The sequence below is a fragment of the Taudactylus pleione genome, unplaced genomic scaffold (genome assembly GCF_031769625.1).
Source record: "Taudactylus pleione unplaced genomic scaffold, aTauple2 ptg001222l, whole genome shotgun sequence".
Classification (NCBI taxonomy): Eukaryota; Metazoa; Chordata; class Amphibia; order Anura; family Myobatrachidae; genus Taudactylus; species Taudactylus pleione.
In genome coordinates, this window is record NW_028285622.1 from 555,822 (window position 1) to 578,902 (window position 23,081).

At 51.7% G+C, this 23,081-nt stretch overlaps 1 protein-coding gene across 11 annotated transcripts in view; it reads left to right on the forward strand.

Annotated features, from left to right (window-relative positions):
- LOC148451010 (uncharacterized) overlaps positions 1 to 19,264 on the forward strand; it is a 130,604-nt gene extending 111,340 nt beyond the window's left edge. For 7 of the 11 annotated variants that reach the window (XM_088462382.1, XM_088462384.1, XM_088462387.1 and 4 more), the window contains 5 exons: positions 6,756 to 6,893; positions 6,984 to 7,118; positions 7,225 to 7,518; positions 10,490 to 10,623; positions 18,495 to 19,264. In XM_088462382.1, coding sequence (XP_088318508.1) covers positions 6,756 to 6,893; positions 6,984 to 7,118; positions 7,225 to 7,232 — 281 coding nt within the window. In that variant the 3' untranslated portion in view covers positions 7,233 to 7,518; positions 10,490 to 10,623; positions 18,495 to 19,264. Of the gene's footprint in view, positions 1 to 6,755; positions 6,894 to 6,983; positions 7,119 to 7,224; positions 7,519 to 10,489; positions 10,624 to 18,494 lie in introns of those variants that run through there. The other 4 variants (XM_088462385.1, XM_088462392.1, XM_088462391.1 and 1 more) reach the window with 2 other exon arrangements.
- The last annotated feature ends 3,817 nt before the right edge of the window (positions 19,265 to 23,081 follow it).

The window sequence follows — 23,081 nt, forward strand, 5'->3', positions numbered from 1 at the left end:
CTTGTAGGGTCCAGTGGTAATGTTCTGCGTCTTGTAGGGCCCTGTGATAATGTCCTGCATCTTGTAGGGTCCGGTGGTAAGACCCCGCGTCTTGTAGGGTCCGGTGGGAATGTCCTGCATCTTGTAGGGTCCGGTGGTAAGACCCCACGTCTTTTAGGGTCCGGTGGTAAGACCCCACGTCTTTTAGGGTCCGGTGGTAAGACCCCGCATCTTGTAGGGTCCGGTGGTAATGTCCCGCATTTTGTAGGATCCGGTGGTAGGACCCCGCATCTTGTAGGGTCCGGTGGTAATGTCCTGCGTCTTGTAGGGTCCGGTGGTAAGACTCCACGTCTTGTTGGGTCCTGTGTCTTGTAAGGTGTAGTATGACCCCGCGTCTTGTAAGGTCCGGTGGTAATGTCCTGCGTCTTGTAGGGTCCGGTGGTAATGTCCTGCGTCTTGTAGGGTCCGGTGGTAATGTCCTGCGTCTTGTAGGGTCCAGTGGTAATGTCCTGCCTCTTGTAGGGTCCAGTGGTAATGTCTTGCATCTTGTAAGGTCCGGTGGTAAGACCCCACGTATTGTTGGGTCCTGTGTCTTGTAAGGTGTAGTATGACCCCGCGTCTTGTAGGGTCCGGTGGTAATGTCCTGCGTCTTGTAGGGTCCGGTGGTAAGACCCCACGTCTTGTAGGGCCCTGTGGTAAGACCCCGCATTTTGTAGGGTCCGGTGGTAATGTCCTGCGTCTTGTAGGGCCCTGTGGTAATGTCCGGCGCATTGTAGGGTCCGGTGGTAAGACCCCGCATCTTGTAGGGTCCGGTGGTAATGTCCTGCGTCTTGTAGGGTCCGGTGGTAATGTCTTGCGTCTTGTAGGGTCCGGTGGTAATGTCCTGCGTCTTGTAGGGTCCGGTGGTAATGTCCAGCGTCTTGTAGGGCCCTGTGGTAAGACTCCATGCCTTGTAGATCCCTATGACAAAGCCCACTGGCATGTAGGCTCTGTAGTAGTGGGTGCACCAGTTGTAGGATGGTAACTGCCACCACCGGTCTCCATCGCCCGCTACCACAGCCCTGTGTACCAGCTTACATCAGCTCCATGCCAGCTGCTCTGTCTGTCTCTATGGTCATTTCCCGTTGAGCAGGGCAGTTGGCGGATGCTGCTCTGCAGGAACGCTGAGTTCAGTGATAACGGGGTGGATTTGTTATTGTCCCCGGAACAAGTAGTTTCAAAAAGAAATTGGAGTTGTTATTGGTTCAATCAGATGTTCCTTCAGGTGCTTACAGGCATTCCACTAGAGGGCGCTTTGTAATTACTATTATGTGCTGTTAGCGCCCTCTAGTGGAATACCTGTGTTAGTATAATATTAATATTATTTTGTGCTACTATATGGGCTACTAACTCTCCTTTTATGCACTTATATTTCACAAAGGTCTGGAGGGGGGGCTGTGTAGTATAGCCCCTTCACCAATCCAGACCGGTCCCCATCAGTTACCCCTATGTGGGGGTCAGCCGGGACATTGGGTCTTGCTTGTAGTGGCAGAGGGGTGTGTCTGCGGCCTAAGGCCAGGGGACCTCAGGAGCTACTGGCACCATCATCACTCACATTTACATCTTCTAAATTACATTCTGTCGGGACTTTCTCCCGATTCTCCCTGCGTGTAGCTGTGATCTATCGTCCCCCCGCTCTCCCTCCTGGACCACAGTAACAATTCCTTCTATGTGTCTTTGCCAGGCTTCCTCACTGCTTATCCCCTGACATCCCCATCATCATCATCGGGTGATTTTATTGTCCTCATTGATAGTCCACAATCTCCTCATGCCTCCAAATTACTCCCACTAATCTCCTCTCTCCCAATGGACTGAGTCCACTGCTCAGAACCTGATCACCTTAACCTTCTCCTCCATTACACCAAGCTCCATGTCACTGACATCCTCCTACCCACTGATCTCCTCCTACCTACTGATCTCCTCACACCCTGCAGTCACTTCTCATTAGACAGCTGTATCTCACCCATCTCTGCAGTCACTGCTCCTGAGACAGCTGTATCTCACCCATCTCTACAGTCACTGCTCCTGAGACAGCTGTATCTCACCCATCTCTACAGTCACTTCTCCTGAGACAGCTGTATCTCACCCATCTCTACAGTCACTGCTCCTGAGACAGCTGCTCTCACCCATCTCTACAGTCACTTCTCCTGAGACAGCTGTATCTCACCCATCTCTACAGTCACTGCTCCTGAGACAGCTGTATCTCACCCATCTCTGCAGTCACTGCTCCTGAAACAGCTGTATCTCACCCATCTCTACAGTCACTGCTCCTGAGACAGCTGCTCTCACCCATCTCTACAGTCACTTCTCCTGAGACAGCTGTATCTCACCCATCTCTACAGTCACTGCTCCTGAGACAGCTGCCCTCACCCATCTCTACAGTCACTTCTCCTGAGACAGCTGTATCTCACCCATCTCTACAGTCACTGCTCCTGAGACAGCTGTATCTCACCCATCTCTACAGTCACTTCTCCTGAGACAGCTGTATCTCACCCATCTCTGCAGTCACTGCTCCTGAGACAGCTGTATCTCACCCATCTCTACAGTCACTGCTCCTGAGACAGCTGCTCTCACCCATCTCTACAGTCACTTCTCCTGAGACAGCTGTATCTCACCCATCTCTACAGTCACTGCTCCTGAGACAGCTGTATCTCACCCATCTCTGCAGTCACTGCTCCTGAAACAGCTGTATCTCACCCATCTCTACAGTCACTGCTCCTGAGACAGCTGCTCTCACCCATCTCTACAGTCACTTCTCCTGAGACAGCTGTATCTCACCCATCTCTACAGTCACTGCTCCTGAGACAGCTGCCCTCACCCATCTCTACAGTCACTTCTCCTGAGACAGCTGTATCTCACCCATCTCTACAGTCACTTCTCCTGAGACAGCTGTATCTCGCCCATCTCTACAGTCACTTCTCCTGAGACAGCTGTATCTCACCCATCTCTACAGTCACTGCTCCTGAGACAGCTGCCCTCACCCATCTCTACAGTCACTTCTCCTGAGACAGCTGTATCTCACCCATCTCTACAGTCACTTCTCCTGAGACAGCTGTATCTCACCCATCTCTACAGTCACTTCTCCTGAGACAGCTGTATCTCACCCATCTCTACAGTCACTTCTCCTGAGACAGCTGTATCTCACCCATCTCTACAGTCACTTCTCCTGAGACAGCTGTATCTCACCCATCTCTACAGTCACTTCTCCTGAGACAGCTGTATCTCACCCATCTCTACAGTCACTGCTCCTGAGACAGCTGTATCTCACCCATCTCTACAGTCACTTCTCCTGAGACAGCTGTATCTCACCCATCTCTACAGTCACTTCTCCTGAGACAGCTGTATCTCACCCATCTCTACAGTCACTTCTCCTGAGACAGCTGTATGTCACCCATCTCTACAGTCACTTCTCCTGAGACAGCTGTATCTCACCCATCTCTACAGTCACTGCTCCTGAGACAGCTGTATCTCACCCATCTCTACAGTCACTGCTCCTGAGACAGCTGTATCTCACCCATCTCTACAGTCACTGCTCCTGAGACAGCTGTATCTCACCCATCTCTACAGTCACTGCTCCTGAGACAGCTGCCCTCACCCATCTCTACAGTCACTTCTCCTGAGACAGCTGTATCTCACCCATTTCTACAGTCAATTCTCCTGAGACAGCTGTATCTCACCCATCTCTACAGTCACTGCTCCTGAGACAGCTGTATCTCACCCATCTCTACAGTCACTGCTCCTGAGACAGCTGCCCTCACCCATCTCTACAGTCACTTCTCCTGAGACAGCTGTATCTCACCCATCTCTACAGTCACTGCTCCTGAGACAGCTGTATCTCACCCATCTCTACAGTCACTGCTCCTGAGACAGCTGTATCTCACCCATCTCTACAGTCACTTCTCCTGAGACAGCTGTATCTCACCCATCTCTACAGTCACTGCTCCTGAGACAGCTGTATCTCACCCATCTCTACAGTCACTGCTCCTGAGACAGCTGCCCTCACCCATCTCTACAGTCACTTCTCCTGAGACAGCTGTATCTCACCCATCTCTACAGTCACTTCTCCTGAGACAGCTGTATCTCACCCATCTCTACAGTCACTTCTCCTGAGACAGCTGTATCTCACCCATCTCTACAGTCACTGCTCCTGAGACAGCTGTATCTCACCCATCTCTACAGTCACTGCTCCTGAGACAGCTGCCCTCACCCATCTCTACAGTCACTGCTCCTGAGACAGCTGTATCTCACCCATCTCTACAGTCACTGCTCCTGAGACAGCTGTATCTCACCCATCTCTACAGTCACTTCTCCTGAGACAGCTGTATCTCACCCATCTCTACAGTCACTGCTCCTGAGACAGCTGTATCTCACCCATCTCTACAGTCACTGCTCCTGAGACAGCTGTATCTCACCCATCTCTACAGTCACTTCTCCTGAGACAGCTGTATCTCACCCATCTCTACAGTCAATTCTCCTGAGACAGCTGTATCTCACCCATCTCTACAGTCACTTCTCCTGAGACAGCTGTATCTCACCCATCTCTACAGTCACTGCTCCTGAGACAGCTGTATCTCACCCATCTCTACAGTCACTGCTCCTGAGACAGCTGCCCTCACCCATCTCTACAGTCACTTCTCCTGAGACAGCTGTATCTCACCCATCTCTACAGTCACTGCTCCTGAGACAGCTGTATCTCACCCATCTCTACAGTCACTTCTCCTGAGACAGCTGTATCTCACCCATCTCTACAGTCACTTCTCCTGAGACAGCTGTATCTCACCCATCTCTACAGTCACTTCTCCTGAGACAGCTGTATCTCACCCATCTCTACAGTCACTTCTCCTGAGACAGCTGTATCTCACCCATCTCTACAGTCACTTCTCCTGAGACAGCTGTATCTCACCCATCTCTACAGTCACTTCTCCTGAGACAGCTGTATCTCACCTTATCTAAACTCTAGAAATCGCCTCTCGCTGAAGTTGCTCCAGCTGCCAGTCACACTCCACGTAGGCTTAGATGTCAGCTGTGGCATTCTAATGTAGTGAGACACTCCTATATCCCTATAGAGTGTAAGCCTGCAAGCAGGGCCCTCATACCTCTATATCTGTCTGTTATTACAACGGAACATGCTGACTATGTAAGTAACTTAATAAATAAGAGGCCACGCCCCCTTTCCAGGCGCACGCACGCCTACAGCTCGCACAGATGTGCCCTCTTACTTGATTGGCGCCTGAAATCAAGATGCTAGAGTGAATAGTATATGTAACTCGTGTGCAATAGTTGGTAACAATGTACAGTTAGGGTCGGGACACAATTTTCATCATTTTGGCTCTGTGGCCGCCACAGTGGGTTTGAAATGCAACAATGGATGAGATACAATTGAAGTGCAGACTTTCAGCTTTAATTCAAGGGGTTGACCAAAAATATTGTATAAAACATTGCAGCCTTTATACACAGTCTCCTATTTTCCGAGGCTCAAATGTAGTTGGACTAATGAACATAAAATACTGTGCGGAGAATCCTTTGCAGCAATGACGACGGCCTGAATCTGAGAGCCATGGGCATCGCCCATTGCTGGGTCTCCTGAGTTATGCAGCTGTCTTCAGTGGTGGTTTGTTCTTGGGTCTTCCTGCCTCTAGTTTAGTCTTCAGCAAGTGAAATCCATCCTCCATCAGGTCATGACTCGGCCATTGCAGAATATTCCTCTTCTTTACCCTAAACTCCTCCATCGCTTTCTCTGTATGTTTTCGGTCATTGCCCATCTTTACTGTGACGCGCCGTCATATCAACTTTGCCGAACTTGGCTGAATCTTATTCTGGCCGCTTCCGTCACATCATCACTGGTGACCCGCTGTAAACCATGCATGCCCATGCCATCACACTGCCCCCGCCGTGGGTTACAGAGAATGGGGTATGTCATTCCCACCCTTCTCCATACTCTCTCCTTCCCATCACTCTGGTACAGGTTGATCTTAGTGTCATCTGCCCATAGAATGCAGTCCCAGAGCCGGCCTGACTTTTTAGATGTTTTTGGCCTCTATTCCTGAGGCTTATGAATGATTTGCACCTTGTGGGGAACCCTCTGTATTTGCTCTTGTGAAGTCTCTGTATGGTAGACCTGGATAATGATTTGCCGACCTCCTAGAGAGCGTTCTGCACTTGGCTGGATGTTGTGAAGGGGTTTGTCTTTACCATGGAAAGGATTCTGCTGAGGTTCCCACTGTCTCTATGATGGGTTTTACTTGTATTTGCAGCCTAAGGACATCTGGTGTCACTGGCTTTGAGAGGTCCTTTGACTGACCGTGTGTTGTGGGTTTACAGCTTCAAATGTCACACTCTGGATCCGCTCCAGACCTTGTGCCTGCTGAACTGCTAAAGAAATAAAGAAACAGCCCAATCTGTCCATGAGGCAGCGTCTGAGTCGCTGTCCAATTACTTTCGGTCCCTTGAAATAGACAGGGGCTATATTTTAAGCAGCTGGAACTCCTAAACCTTTCCCCCAATTTGGATGTGAATATGTCACTTTAAAACTGTTCACGTTAATATATATACTGTGTGTGTGCATATATATTAAAATATATATATAAATAACTAACATGATTATGGTTTTGTAAATAGCTTAAATAACAAAAATTGTGCCAGTGTCCAGTATATATGGGTCTAAGTGAGTAACATGATCATTGTCCAGTTTAGAGCCTCAGTATCCCGGTCTATCTCTAATGTTCTCTCTCATACAGCGATTCTCTCTTCAGACAGCCCACAGAAGCGGTCTCTCGCTGACAAGAAGCACAGACCCTGCATCGACCTAACGCAGGCGCAGAGTGTCCGCGTGAACAAAGTGCTGGATCCGGGACCCTCTGGTCCTATCAGAGGGGGTAATTATATCATCACTGGATAATCTGACAGTTTATTCCATTGAGCGTTCACCGGTTATGATGCCCCCTCTGTGGTTGTCACCCCTGCAGGAGTTCCTGTGGTCAATGAACATCTGAGTGGGCTGGAGAAGCTTCTGAAAGGAGTACCGACATTTACATCGACTACTAATGCCAGTGCACAGAAGTGCAGCGGAAGCTGGTGGTTTAAAAGCACGTCGCCCCATGGTACTGCGCCGAGATGTGTCACCAGCGTGCCGCGGCATTGTCTCACAGTCTGTGGGATGTTTTTCCGGACGTGGCCTCACCGGTTTCTTGTTTTATTTCTCAACAGAAACTTGAAGATTCCGCCGTAACCAGAGTGACCAGGAATTGGGGAGAGGGAGTGGTGTGCGTGGTTTTTGGCTCATGGAAGCATTTTATGGAATCGTAGAGTGGCGGGGAATCTCAGGAACCCCATATTATGCCGCAGCCACGGAGAACCTGAGAGAAGGTTTTGCTCATATAAACAATAATCTGGTTATGGACACTGAGGGGTCTTACACCAGCCGCCCACTTACCGATGGTTCGACCACAGCAACTGCAGATGACCAGATGGGAGCAGTCACCGACAGTGTCCAGGTAGCCGGTGAGTGCCAGAGACATTGGTGTAGCCCTACAGGCACAAAGTCTGCACTAATCTTACAATCAGGAGGGAGTTGCGCTACCTGTTGATATTTGGATGGGGCGGTGGATATATTTGGTTGTGTCTTGGTGCATTAGTGGTGGTGCAGCCGGTGGCTGCCTGATAGGTCTTGGATGGGGCGGGAGAGCTGCTGCTGGTAGGTCCTTTTTTCGGGCGGGGGAGCAGCTGTGTAATGTTACAGATGGGTGGATGGCTGGCAATGGAGCCGCTAACTGGTTGTGTTTGATATAATGGCTGGCGATGGAGCAGATGGATGGCAGGTTGTGTATGAGCGGATGGATGACAGGTCGTGTATGAGCGGAAGGCTGGGGATGGAGCTGGTGTCAGTGGATGCCTGTGTCTGGGTGGATGGAGCCAGGGAATGGCTGGTGATGGAGACAGTGGATGGCTGCTTGTGCCTAGATGGATGGCTGGCGATGGAGAGAGTGGCTGCCTGTGTCTGGGTGGATGGCTGGCGATGGAGCCAGCAGCTGACTGTGTCTGGGTGGATGGCTGGCAATGGAGCCAGCAGCTGCCTGTGTCTGGGTGGGTGGATGGCTGGCGATGCAGCCAATGGCTGCCTGTGTGGGTGAATGGCTGGCAATGGAGACAGTGGCTGTCTGGGTGGATGGCTGGCGATGCAGCCAATGGCTGCCTGTGTCTGGGTGGATGGCTGGCGATGGAGCCAGTGGCTGCCTGTGTCTGGGTAAATGGATGGCAATGGAGACAGTGGCTGTCTGGGTGGATGGCTGGCAATGGAGCCATCGGCTGCCTGTGTCTGGGTGGATGGCTGGTGATGGAGCCAGTGGCTGCATTGATGGCTGGCAATGGAGACAGTGGCTGTCTGGTTGGATGGCTGGCAATGGAGCCAGCAGCTGCCTGTGTCTGGGTGGATGGCTGGCGATGGAGCCAGCAGCTGCCTGTGTCTGGGTGGATGGCTGGCAATGGAGCCAGCAGCTGCCTGTGTCTGGGTGGATGGCTGGCAATGGAGCCAGCAGCTGCCTGTGTCTGGGTGGATGGCTGGCGATGGAGCCAATGGCTGCCTGTGTCTGGGTGGATGGCTGGCGATGGAGCCAATGGCTGCCTGTGTCTGGGTGGATGGCTGGCAATGGAGATAATGGCTGTCTGGGTGGATGGCTGGCAATGGAGCCAGTGGCTGCCTGTGTCTGGGTAAATGTATGGCAATGGAGACAGTGGCTGTCTGGGTGGATGGCTGGCAATGGAGCCATCGGCTGCCTGTGTCTGGGTGGATGGCTGGTAATGGAGCCAGTGGCTGCATTGATGGCTGGCGATGGAGACAGTGGCTCTCTGGTTGGATGGCTGGCAATGGAGCCAGCAGCTGCATGTGTCTGGGTGGGTGGGTGGATGGCTGGCGATGGAGCCAATGGCTGCCTGTGTCTGGGTGGATGGCTGGCGATGCAGCCAATGGCTGCCTGTGTCTGGGTGGATGGCTAGCAATGGAGATAGTGGCTTTCTGGGTGGATGGCTGGCGATGGAGCCAATGGCTGCCTGTGTCTGGGTGAATGGATGGCAATGGAGACAGTGGCTGTCTGGGTGGATGGCTAGCGATGGAGGCAGTGGCTGCCTGTGTCTGGGTGGATGGCTGGCAATGGAGACAGTGGCTGCTTGTGTCTGGGTGGATGGCTGGCAATGGAGCCAGTGGCTGCCTGTCACTGGGTGGATGGCTGGTGATGGAGCCAGTGGCTGCGTTGATGGCTGGCGATGGAGACACTGGCTGCGTGGGTGGATGGCTGGCGATGGAGGCAGTGGCTGCCTGTGTCTGGGTGGAAGGCTGGCAATGGAGGCAGTGGCTGCCTGTGTCTGGGTGGCGATGGAGCCGGTGGCTGCCTGTGTCTGGGTGGATGGCTGGCAATGGAGACAGTGGCTGCCTGTGTCTGGGTGGATGGCTGGCAATGGAGACAGTGGCTGTCTGGGTGGATGGCTGGCGATGGAGCCAATGGCTGCCTGTGTCTGGGTGAATGGATGGCAATGGAGACAGTGGCTGTCTGGGTGGATGGCTGGCGATGGAGGCAGTGGCTGCCTGTGTCTGGGTGGATGGCTGGCGATGGAGCCAGTGGCTGCCTGTGTCTGGGTGAATGGATGGCAATGGAGACAGTGGCTGTCTGGGTGGATGGCTGGCGATGGAGGCAGTGGCTGCCTGTGTCTGGGTGGATGGCTGGCGATGGAGCCAGTGGCTGCCTGTGTCTGGGTGGATGGCTGGCAATGGAGACAGTGGCTGTCTGGGTGGATGGCTGGCGATGGACCCAGTGACTGCCTGTGTCTGGGTGGATGGCTGGCGATGGAGCCAGTGGCTGCCTGTGTCTGGGTGAATGGATGGCAATGGAGACAGTGGCTGTCTGGGTGGATGGCTGGCGATGGAGGCAGTGGCTGCCTGTGTCTGGGTGGATGGCTGGCGATGGAGCCAGTGGCTGCCTGTGTCTGGGTGGATGGCTGGCGATGGAGCCAGTGGCTGCCTGTGTCTGGGTGGATGGCTGGCGATGGAGCCAGTGGCTGCCTGTGTCTGGGTAGATGGCTGGCAATGGAGCCAGTGGCTGCCTGTGTCTGGATGGCTGGTGATGGAGCCAGTGGCTGCGTTGATGGCTGGCGATGGAGACAGTGGCTGTCTGGGAGGATGGCTGGCGATGGAGCCAATGGCTGCCTGTGTCTGGGTGGATGGTTGGCGATGGAGCCAGTGGCTGCCCGTGTCTGGGTGAATGGATGGCAATGGAGACAGTGGCTGTCTGGGTGGATGGCTGGCGATGGACTCAGTGGCTGCCTGATGATGATTGAATGCTGTAAAATGTCCACCCATCAGCTACTGTGGAAGTGCAGGAGAACATATGTCCAGTCTTTCAGAAATATCCTGTTTACGAGGGCTATAAAATGTGAATTGTTTTATGGCTTCCTGTCATGCTGTACAATTTGTTACCCACAGGGGGCGCTGATCTCTGCACAGCATCAGCAGGACGGCCATACTGGGTGGGTTACACATGACATCATCCTATACTCCTGTGATATGGTAAGGAGAGGTCCGGGGACAGCGGACAGGAATGGAGGGACCTGGGCGAGGTAGGTGCTCATCCCATATACTGATGGGATTATAAAAAACATTTCGGTGGTAATTTGTTAATCTCAATTTATTGCATAAACAGGAAGTTTAAATGTAATATGTGAAAGCTACAAATTTGTCATCATAGAGCCGTGGCCAAAAGTTATGAGAATGACACAAGTATTGGTTTTCACAAAGTCTGCTGCTTCAGTGTTTTAATACCTATTTGTCAGATGTTACTATGGTATACTGAGGTACCATTATGTCATGCTGTAATGCTACCTCAGTATATAATAGTAACATCTGACACTTATGTCATGCTGTAATGTTACCTCAGTATACCATAGTAACATCTGACACTTATGTCATGCTGTAATGTTACCTCAGTATACCATAGTAACATCTGACACTTATGTCATGCTGTAATGTTACCTCAGTATACCATAGTAACAACTGACACTTATGTCATGCTGTAATGTTACCTCAGTATACCATAGTAACAACTGACACTTATGTCATGCTGTAATGTTACCTCAGTATACCATAGTAACATCTGACACTTATGTCATGCTGTAATGTTACCTCAGTATACCATAGTAACATCTGACACTTATGTCATGCTGTAATGTTACCTCAGTATACCATAGTAACATCTGACACTTATGTCATGCTGTAATGTTACCTCAGTATACCATAGTAACATCTGACACTTATGTCATGCTGTAATGTTACCTCAGTATACCATAGTAACATCTGACACTTATGTAATGTTACCTCAGTATACCATAGTAACATCTGACACTTATGTAATGTGACCTCAGTATACCATAGTAACATCTGACACTTATGTCATGCTGTAATGTTACCTCAGTATACCATAGTAACATCTGACACTTATGTAATGCTGTAATGTTACCTCAGTATACCATAGTAACATCTGACACTAATGTAATGTTACCTCAGTATACCATAGTAACATCTGACACTAATGTAATGTTACCTCAGTATACCATAGTAACATCTGACACGAAGGTCTAATAACACTGAAGCAGCAGACTTTGTGATAACCAATACTTGTGTCATTCTCATAACCTTTGACCACGGCTGTACACCGAGTCTCATTACACCATGCAGCGCGAGATCCCTGTCGCAAGTGAGACGTGCTAAGCAGTGTAGCGTCTTTATTTATTAGCCTCTAAGTCGCACCGCAGACGCAATGAAACACTGATCAATCTGTACCAGAGATGCCGGGACGTGACTTAAGTGGACGGGAGTTTTCTACTTCAGGGTCCATAGGGGGTCCACAGGGTTGACCTTGGGGTATAGCTGGATCTGGATCCACGGGCACCACGCAGTTAAAGCTTTCACTGCTCCCAGGATGCACTTGGGTCCGTCCTCCTCTATACCCCGCCCCCGAACCACAGGCACCTCAGTTTTAGTTGGTGCCCGGCCGGAGTCGGGTCACCCTGTCGCAGTGGGGCTGCAGGAGCAGCCCCTAAGCTTTATTTTAAAAGAGAATTTTTTTTATTTTTTTCTACTTTTTTTACACTTTTAGAGCGGCAGCATCAGACTGTCCTTTAGGACGTCCACGCTGCCGCTCCTTCTCCCCGCTGGCGCCGCGACGCCAGTACAGCTCTGGGGATCGCGGCGGGACCCCAGAGCCTGTACTAGCTGGGCTCTGGGGACTCCCTTGACTGCTGCCGGATGCGACGGGGATCAGGTAAGCCGCGGGTCGCCGCGTGCGGCGGCCCGCGGATACTTTATATGCAGTCAGAAGCCTCCGGTCTCTGGGGACAGACCGGAGGCGCTAGCGGCGGCGGCGGGCTCCCCCTCTATAGAGGAATACCCCGCGTGTCCGCTAGACCACCAGGGTAACAGGCTGGTAGCGGGACCGGCAACCCGGGGGTTAATTGCTAGCCAGGGGAGGCAGCCTTCCCTGTCTAGCGGCTCCTCCCCTCAGCTCAGCGCGCCTTTCAACAAGCAGTCTGGCGTCGCTGAGCTGCTCTTATCTCTCGGCCACTCCTCCTCTGAGGTCTCCGGCGGCCATCTTCACTGGCAGGCATCGCAGATCTCTCAGGCGGTATCAAGTGGAGCGGTCCCCCTGTGTACCTCTCCCCTGCTAAAGGACAGTGTACACAGCGCTATAGCCTTCCCAGACACTGAATCTGGGAGGTTGATTGTAGCGGAAGGTGCAGTGAGTACTAACTTTTCTGCATTGTATGTGACTATTGCTAGTGCTGCCTGTCTGTGACTTATTCTCCTTACTGTCAGCTTATAGCTATCCCTTTCCTTCTCCTACGGCCCGCAGGTGTGTGGGGGAAGGGGCGTTTTTCTGATACCCTCACTTATATAAATCACGTATTTGTGGGGTCAGTCACATACTGTTGTGTGCTACACAGTACCATATCTGGGCTGTTGTGTCGCATACTGGTGAGTGCGCGGGTGTTAAAACCGTAATTCCTCTGGTGATACGTATTTCTTGTGTATTTACGGTATCATGTCTGATGAGGAGACTGAGCGCTCTGTGGCTCCTGTGTTATTTTCCTGCAGACGCTGTGCTGCTGGAGTTGATGGGGAGGACTTATCTCAGGATGGTCTGTGCGGGCGGTGCCAGCTGGTACCGGGCCCCTCCAACCCCCCTGTGTCACAGGACCCTCCTTGGGCGATGTTTTCACAGGTGCTGGCGTCTATTGCGGACCGGTTATCGGTCCCGTCAGTCCCTTCTAGGGTGTTACCCCAGGCCACCATCCCCCATTCCCCGGGTATTCCGCAAATATTGCAGTCTCCCCCCGGGGCCCAGACTGTGGGTCCTTACTCGGGACTGCCTGTGTATGTGCAGTCTCCACCAGTGAAGCGTCAGTCTGTAGTGCCTTTGCAGAGTTTTGCTCCGACGGCTCCTCCGCCTTGGGTGGATGTTCTCTCCAGCTCCGTATAGAGTCTGGCGGCTTCATCCTCGGCGTTTCAGTCGATGTTGCAAAGTGATGTGCCACCAAGGGCGTCTAAACGTCCGGTTGTGAGTTCACTAGCTGCACAGTTGTCGGACTCGGCAGTGTCCTCAGATGATAGAGAAATCCATGAGGACTCTGACTCTGATGCCATGGGGCAGGAGGTGGAAGCTAAGTCCTCCATTAATGTTCCAGCCTTAGTTAGGGCGGTGCGGGCTATCCGACATGTTGAGGATGATGCGCCGGCTCCTAGGTCGAAGTTTCCTAATTTTAAGAAGGCCAAGAGGTGACTTCAACTGTGTTCCCCCTGTCTGATCAATTAACGGATCATATGGCGGCGGCGGCGGCCTGGCAATTACCCAGTAAGAGGTTCCATCCACAGAAGAGGTTGGCGGCGAACTATCCTTTTCCTGAAGCTCATTACAGGAAATGGGAGACTCCGCCGGCGGTGGATTCCCACGTTACCCGCTTGATCAAAAGCGCTACGCTGCCATTGCCGTCTATCTCCTCTTTGAAGGATCCCACGGACAGGAAGGTGGAGACTTGTTTAAAGTCCATTTATTCTCTTTCCGGGACGGTGGCTCGTCCGTCCATTGAGGCCTGGGCCAATGCCTTGGAGGATACCTTTCCTGATGAGGCTCCGGATATCCAGAGAGCGTTAGTGGGACAGATGCGAGATGCAGCTTCCTATATCGGGGAAGCGGCTTTGGATGCCAGCCTGCTCACTTCTAGGGTGTCGGCGGCAGCGGTGTCTGCTCGGCGCTCCCTGTGGTTGAGGTCCTGGAGGGCTGATGCAGATTCAAAAAAGGGTCTGGAGGCCTTGCCTTTTAATGGTGATTTACTATTTGGTCCGGATTTGGACAAAATAGTGGATACTTTGGCTAAGTCCAAGTCGGCTTTCCTCCCTTCGGCCTCTGCGTCGGCTAAAGTGAGGAGCTCTGCCTTTCGGTCCTTTCGGGTTCAGGGTAAGGCCAAGGGCCAGTCCTTCCCGAGACATACGGCGACCAAGGCCGCACCCAAGCCCAAAAAGCAGGCATGGAGTGCTCGGCGCCCTTCTTCCAAGCTGGAGGATAAGCCTGCTGCCTGATGGGACGGGCCTCTCTCTGGGGGACCCCAGAGAGGGAGGCCGACTTCTCCAATTCGCCCAGTGTTGGCACAATACCACCACGGATGCCTGGGATCGAGAAGTAGTCTCTCAGGGGTACGCCCTGTCTTTTCGGTTCAGGCCGCCCCACCAGTTTTTCTGCACGAGTCCTTCTCTGGACAAGACCAAAGCTGGCCAGATTCAGGTATCTATAGAATCCTTGCTACAAGCAGGGGTCATTGTTCCCGTTCCGCAGTCTCAATGCGGAACGGGGTACTATTCTACTCTGTTTCTGGTGCAGAAACCCAATGGTTCTCATCGCCCTATCCTGAATTTGAAGTCTCTGAACAGATACCTCAGAGTTCCCAGGTTCAGGATGGAAACGTTACGTTCCATCATTCTGGCGATGGAACCCGGGGATTATATGGTCTCCCTCAATATCCAGGACGCCTATCTCCATGTGCCCATAGCTCCGGCACATCAGCGGTATCTGAGGTTTGCTATCCTGAACCATCACTACCAATTTCGGGCGTTGCCTTTCGGCCTTTCCACGGCTCCGAGGGTGTTCACCAAGGTGATGGCAGTTATGGCTGCCCACCTTCGGGGTCAGGGTATATGACTGTTGCCGTACCTAGACGATCTTCTGCTGCTGGCGAGCTCCCCGGAGGTGCTTCTTCGACATCTCCACCTGACCATTGCTTGTCTTCAAGCTCAAGGGTGATTGATAAATTGGAAGAAGTCCTCTCTGGTCCCATCTCAACGGATGGTCCATCTGGGAGCACTTCTGGATTCTTGTCAACAAAGGATTTTCTTGACTCCGGAAAAGGTGTCCTCCCTACAACTGAGGATACACAGTTGCCTGAGCGGTGGCAGGGTGTCAGTCCATTCGGCAATGAGAGTCCTGGGGTCCATGGTGTCGGCATTCGACATGGTGGAATTTGCCCAGTTCCATTCCAGGCCCCTGCAGGGGCAGATTTTATCGGAATGGAACGGGTTACCTCACCGGATCCGATCCCAGATGCTGGTGTTGTCCCCGGAAGTGCGCCGGTCTCTGGCGTGGTGGCTTCAGTCAGCTCATCTCATCCAGGGCCGCCCCTTTTGGATCCCGGACTGGGTTCTGCTCACGACAGATGCCAGTCTCCGGGGTTGGGGGGCAGTGACAGGCTCGTTGTCACAGGGTGTGGCACACTTTCAGTGGTGTGAGTCCAGAAACTTTGATCAGGTGTTCAGGGTTTCTAGGATTTTGGCATTTCTACAGTCCGGTCTTGATCTGGGCTTACGTCTTGCTTCCCTGAAGGTTCATGTGTCGGCTCTGTTGGTTTGGTTCCAACGACGGATCGCTACCTTGCCTGATGTTCACACCTTTTTCCAAGGTGTGCTTCGGATTCAACCTCCCTTTGTGGCTCCATGGGACTTGGCGGTGGTTCTTCGGGTCCTGCAGGGACCTCCTTTTGAACCTCTTGAGTCTATTGACCTCAAGTGGTTAACACTAAAAACTGTGTTTCTCCTGGCAATTGCTTCGGCCAGGAGAGTATCTGAGTTGGGGGCGCTTTCCTGTAGTCCCCCCTTCTTAATTTTTCACCAGGACAGAGCAGTGCTTCGCACTCGTCCTGAGTTTTTGCCTAAAGTTGTCTCTAAGTTCCACATTAATCAGGAACTGGTGGTGCCAGCTTTTTAGTCACCTGATCTTTCAGCTGGTGAGGCTTCATTGGACGTTGTCCGTGCTCTACGAATTTATGTTGATCGGACTGCTTCGGTTAGAAAGTCCGATTCCTTGTTTGTCCTCTTTGGTTTTCATAAGAGGGGTTGGCCTGCCAACAAACAAACGTTGACTTTGTTCTGTTATTAGGGAGGTTTATATACAGGAACGTTTACCTGTTCCGGCCTCTGTTAAGGCTCATTCCACTCGGTCTGTGGGTCCTTCTTGGGCTGCTAGACGTTGTGCCTCCGCTGTTCAGCTGTGCAAGGCAGCCACTTGGTCTTCCATTCAGACATTTTTGTGGTTTTATGCGTTTGACACCTTTGCCTCTCAGGATGCCTCCTTCGGGCGCAGGATTCTCCTTTCTGCTCAGGAGCGTCCCCGCCCTTAGTTGAACTGCTTTTGGACATCCCCAAGGTCAACCCTGTGGACCCTAAATGGACCCTGAAGTAGAAAACAAGAGATATGGTAAGAACTTACCTTTGTTATCTCGGTTTCTACGAAGTCCATAGGGTCCACAGGGCGCCCGCCCTGACAAACCTGGCTTCAAATGGGCTGTGTGGCTGGTCACCGGTTTTCCGTCTCCCATTTCTGTTAGTATGGTTTCTTGTGTGTTCCAGTCTTCCTTCTCTCTGTTTCGTCTCCTCCTCCGGCCTTGGCTGCTTACCAACTGAGGTGCCTGTGGCCGGGGGCGGGGTATAGAGGAGGACGGACCCAAGTGCATCCTGGGAGCAGTGAAAGCTTTAACTGCGTGGTGCCCGTGGATCCAGATCCAGCTATACCCCAAGGTCAACCCTGTGGACCCTATGGACTTCGTAGAAACAGAGATAACAAAGGTAAGTTCTTACCATATCTCTTGATTTATACACGTACAAAGTCGCAGATAAAGAACAACGGATCTCGGCTGAAGAATAGCCGCAGCCACTGCATTGTCGCACTACGTATACAGGCTCATTCGCATATTGTACTAAATACTAAACGCAGTCTTGTTAAGCGTACAGATGTAAAACGCACAGTGAAAAAGACGCACCCAGCGTACTCAGTGTCCCCTATGGACACCGGCCACGTAATTACTGACTTGTACCACTTCCGCCTCCAGCCACGTTATTACTGACTTGTACCACTTCTGCCACCGGCCACGTAATTACTGACTTGTACAACTTCCGCCACCGGCCAAGTAATTACTGACTTGTACCACTTCCGCCTCCGGCCACGTTATTACTGACTTGTACCACTTCTGCCACCGGCCACGTAATTACTGACTTGTACAACTTCCGCCTCCGGCCACGTAATTACTGACTTGTACCACTTCCGCTACCGGCCAAGTAATTACTGACTTGTACCACTTCCGCCATCGGCCACGTAATTACTGACTTGTACCACTTCCGCCAGCGGCCACGTAATTACTGACTTGTACCACTTCTGCCAGCGGCCACGTAATTACTGACTTGTACCACTTCCGCCTCCGGCCACGTTATTACTGACTTGTACCACTTCTGCCACCGGCCACGTAATTACTGACTTGTACAACTTCCGCCTCCGGCCACGTAGTTTTCTGACTTGTACCACTTCCGCCACCGGCCAAGTAATTACTGACTTGTACCACTTCCGCCATCGGCCACGTAATTACTGACTTGTACCACTTCCGCCACCGGCCACGTAATTACTGACTTGTACCACTTCCGCCACCGGCCATGTAATTACTGACTTGTACCACTTCTGCCACCGGCCACGATAGTAAATGTAAATACCGTGGCTGGTAACCGATCAGTTCATTTATTACAGGATAATTACTCCCAATACTGAGACTGACATACTGTGAGGACCCTATCCATGGTTCCCGCCGCCCTCACACTGCTCCACGCGCTCCCGGTCACACCAGTTGAGTGATGTCTGGGAAAGGGGGGTGGCTCAGTGACGTGCGCTGCCGGCCTGGTCTTCGTGTAACGCAGTAATGGCTGGGGCTCACAATGTTTTAGGGGGACATTACATGGCGGCTGTGGGTATCTCTGCCTTTCCTATATACTCAGTGGTGGAATCGCCCCCCGTGTTGTAGTACAGGGCCCGTAGAGAAGTAACACACTGCATCTGGTATAGTATTCGTGTGACCAATCCGGCACATGGTAATCGGGCTGTTCCTTATCCCGTCTCTGTGTGCCGCAGGTATGGCTGATCCGCCCACACGCCGTTACCACCTCCGCAGCTGTGTGCTCTGAAGAACATGACACTTGACGGGCTGTGAAAGCAACTCTCCCCCTACCATTCCTGCACCGGACACCATCTGATCCATGCACTGACCGGACTCTTCCTGCAGAGGGCGCTGGATATCACCAGCTCCGAGGCCAGCGTACTGGACTGTACATGACCGGACTCTAACTGCAGAGGGCGCTGGATATCACCAGCTCCGAGGCCAGCGCACTGGACTGTACATGCCACATAGGCCTGTTGGCATTGGCTGGGTACCTTGCTGCCATCCGGCGTCAGAGCTCTTATACATACCTCAATATTTTTCTACCAGTCACTTTATGTACATATATTATAGTATTAATGTTGAGGAAGTAACAATCTGCAGCCTTATGTTGTGTATTACAAGACTATTGCACACCTCATCTCACAAGCATACAGGGTCTGATTCTATGTATAGAATGGAATATATTGTATAGATTTATATACAGAGGACATTAATATCTTGGGTGTTGCAGTTTTTTATATTTTTTTTTATTATACAAATTTTTCTCCATTTTTTTTTTTTGTATATTCTATTACTAAGGAACAAATCCCAAATTCTGCCCCGTCTAGAGCAGTGTGCAGATTTCTGCCCCGAGGGGTAAATGACCGCTTTGCCTCAATGCATTGCAACAGGGTTACTATGGAAGCTGATTGTATACAGTCGTACAGAGGATTATATTTCAGAAATAAAGCGTTCTACCTCAGACGGGTCAGCTCTGTGTGTTATTGTGTTACATGGAGCGCTGTGTGTTATTGTGTTTTCTACTTCAGGGTCCATAGGGGGTCCACAGGGTTGACCTTGGGGTATAGGTTGGGAACCAAATCCGGGCACCACGCAGTTAAAGCTTTTAGCTCCCAGGATGCACTTGGGTCCACTCTCCCTATAACCCCACCCCCAGCCAGAGGCACCTCAGTTTAAGTTGGTGCCCGACCGGAGTCGGGTCACCGTTTAGTGCAGTGGGGAGCTGATTAGCAGCCCCTAAGCTTTATATTTTCTAAGTACAGAGTTTTTTTTTTTTATTTTTACTTTGGACTCTTCAGAGCGGCAGCGTCGAACTGTCCACAGGACGTCTAAGCTGCCGCTCCGTCACCCCGCCGGCGCTGAGACGCCAGTACAGATCTGGGGATCTCAGCGGGACCCCAGAGTCTGTACTAGCCGGACTCTGCGGGCGCCCAGGACTGCTGCCGGATCTAGGGGGAGCAGGTAAGGTCGCGGATCACCGCTTGCGGTGATCCGCGCATTTAATATGCAGTCCTGTGCCTCCGGTCTCTGGGGACAGACCGGAGGCGCCGGCAGTGGCGGCGGGCTCCCCATACCCCGTGTGTCCACTAGACCACCAGGGACTTACTGATCGGCGCTGGGAGCCGGCGTCCCGGGAGGTTAATAGCCGGCCAGGGGAGGAAGCTTTCCCTGTTACAGCGGCTCCTCCCCTCAGCTCAGCGCGCCTTTCAGTATCCATAGTCTGGCGTCGCTGAGCTGCTTCCTCCGCGGGCCACGCTTCTTCTGAGGTCTCCAGTGGCCATTTTCTTGTGGTGCAGCAGCAGAGCTCCGGAGATGGCAGTGAGTCCAGTCCCCCTGCGTACCTCACCATCAGGTCAGTGTACACAGCGCTGTAGCCTTCCCAGACACTGAATCTGGGTAAGTTGCATGCAGTGTAATAGTGCAGTATATTATATGACATGTTTATGTATATATGTATATATCTGCATTGTATGTGACTTATGCTAGTGCTGACTGTCTGTATTTAATTCTCTCACCTGTCAGTGTATATCTATCCCTTTTCCTTATCTGCCCTAATACAGCTGTACTTAGGGTGGTTCTGAGACCTCACATTTATATACTCGTTGATATTTGTGAGGTTTGTCACATACTGTTGCGTGCTGCACGTTGCCATATTTTCGTTGGAACTGTGTGTTGCATACGCTGAAAATGGGTCCCTGCGGGTAATTTTGGCATCAGTCAGGACCAGTATAGCACTGCTTGATATTTCTGCCAAGATTGGTCAGATATGTTTGACCAGGAGATAGAGCGTTATACTGCACCCATTTTTGCTATCCTGCAAGCCATGTGCTGCAGGTGTTAGTGCGGAGGATTTGTTTCATAAAGGGTTCTGTGTGTGGCGTCATCTGGTGCCGGCCCCTTTCACGACCCCCTTGGGAGGTTTGTTTTCTTGGGATCCTCTCAATTGCGGATCGCCGGGTGGGCCCCATTGTTGTACCTCACTTGGGGTTACTTCACCATACTGCCCTTTTCATCTCAGGGTATCTCGCAGTTTCTTGCACTCTATCCCTGTGACACAGACTACTGCTCCCTGCAGGGGGTTTTCGCAGTATATGAAATCCCCCTGGTGCCACCATAGTCTGTCATTCCCCTTGCAGAGATTACCACAACAGCCACCCTGGGTGGATGTCGTTTTTCTACGAAACGCTAATTGGCGTGGTTGACGCCCTGTGGTTACTTCCCAGTTGGCTCTGCGTGAACTGGATACTGTTTTGGGTTCTTTCCCTCTTACATGGGAGGAAGCCTATTTCAGGTATTATTATCCCTGCTTTAGGGCTGGTAGCAGGTCCATTCTGGTTAGAGTGAATGTTGACCTGCACCTGTATCATACACCCTCAGTATTACGTGCCTTCTGGTTCCCTGTTGCTGACTAGCGGGGGGATCGCATGGCGGGACTCTGGCTGTTGTCAGTTATGAGGTATTACAACAGTGTTTGGCCTCCTGTCCCAAATTCCCTGAGGATCATCACGAGCCCCTCATGGGGTGGATGGGCGTGTTACTCGTCAGATTACAGACGTTACTATGCATCCCATTCCTGCGTGGTCGGATTCTTCTGATCCGTAGGTGGTAACTCTGCCTGAAATCAGTATACTCGCTTTCAGGGGTTGTTACCCATCCTACCATGGCTATAGCATGGTTGGTTAATACTATTGCATACTGAGCTGATGCATTTGTAATGTTTTTTCCCCTCCAACACGTCTGGGGTTCAAATGTATTTGGTCGCTCACGTAATATATGCAGTTGTCATAGGTGGACATGCCTATATTGGATACCAGTCTCCTAACTTTCAGAGTTCCGGCTGCGACGGTATCCTCCGTAATACCCTATGGCTGCGCTCTGGGAATGCAGAGGTGCAGATACCATCTATAGGGTAGATCTTGTTGGGTCCTGACCTTGACAGTGGCAGTACAAATTTCCCGCCTTCAGCTATGCCCACTACAGGGCCTCAGACTAAGTCTATTAAGTCTTTTTGTCCTCTGGGTCAGCCTAAAGGTCTGTTTCTTCAACCGAGCAGGCCTGGACTGCCAGCCGATCCTGCTTCTGAACCTACGGATATATCGTCAGCATGACGAGACAGGCCTACCACTGGGAGATGGCGATTTTCTCAGTTCGCCCGGTACTAGTGTCTAGTTGCCGCGGCTACGTGGGTAGGAGGGTACGCCCTCTCTTTGCTCAGGCGGCCTATTTCCATGTGATGGTACGCAGGCCCTTATTCGGACCCGAACAGGGCCTTACGAATCCAGAAAGCTATACAGTTGTTGGGGTAAGCGGAGCTTATTGGGCCATCCCCACTTTCTCAGCGAGGGACTGGTTGTTCTGCTTTCTTTCTGGTGCGGTGGCTGAATGGTCCTCTTTGGCCTATTCTCTGTCTCAATTCCCTGAACCAGTTCCTAAAGCTACCTGGGCTCAGGAGGCAATCCCTATGCTCCATCATACTATGTTTGGAACCTGGGGACTTTATGGTATCACTGGATATACAGGACGCGGTCCTACGGGCACTTACAGAGACCTTGCCTCAGCATGGACTGAGGTTTGCTGTATCACAGCACTTACAGTTTTCGGGCTCTGCCTGTTGGGACTGTTCTCAGCCCCACAGGGGTTTACCAGCGTTTTGGATTTTCTGACAGTTCTTCTGTTCAGTATATCCCAATGCTCCTGTACCTGGATGGCCTCCTGCTCTTAGCAGGATCACCGGGGTACTTTACAGCCGGGTCAGGTTGACTGTGGCTTCTTCAGGGTGCAGAAGTTTAATCAATGGGGAAAAAGTCCTCCCTGCATCCCTTTCTGGGTATTCTTCACCTAGGAGCCCTGCTGGATTCTCAGAATCTGAGAATTCTTCTGGCGTAAGACGGCATCTCCACTCTTCCATTAGGAGTGCATGGATGTCTGCGCAGTCGACATATGTCTTTGCACTCTGGGATGCATGGTCCACTATTCAGTGTCTGCCTTTGGAAGGGTGGAATGGGCTTAGTTCCATTCCAGGCCTTTCCATAATTGGCTTATCTCCAGATGGAACAAGTTTTTTTCTGTCTGATCACTGTTCAAATGATGCTGCTCTCCCCGGAGCAAAGTCTGTCCCTTTTCGGGTGACTATGACCATCTCATCCAGGGTATTCTTTGCTAAGGACAGTGTCTGGTTCGCATCCATTTCAGTGCAATTGGATGTCTGTCGATTCCACCCTGTCAATTAACTTGTTGGAACTTTAGCCTGTCTTGGGCCTTCACTCTGGCATAGCCCT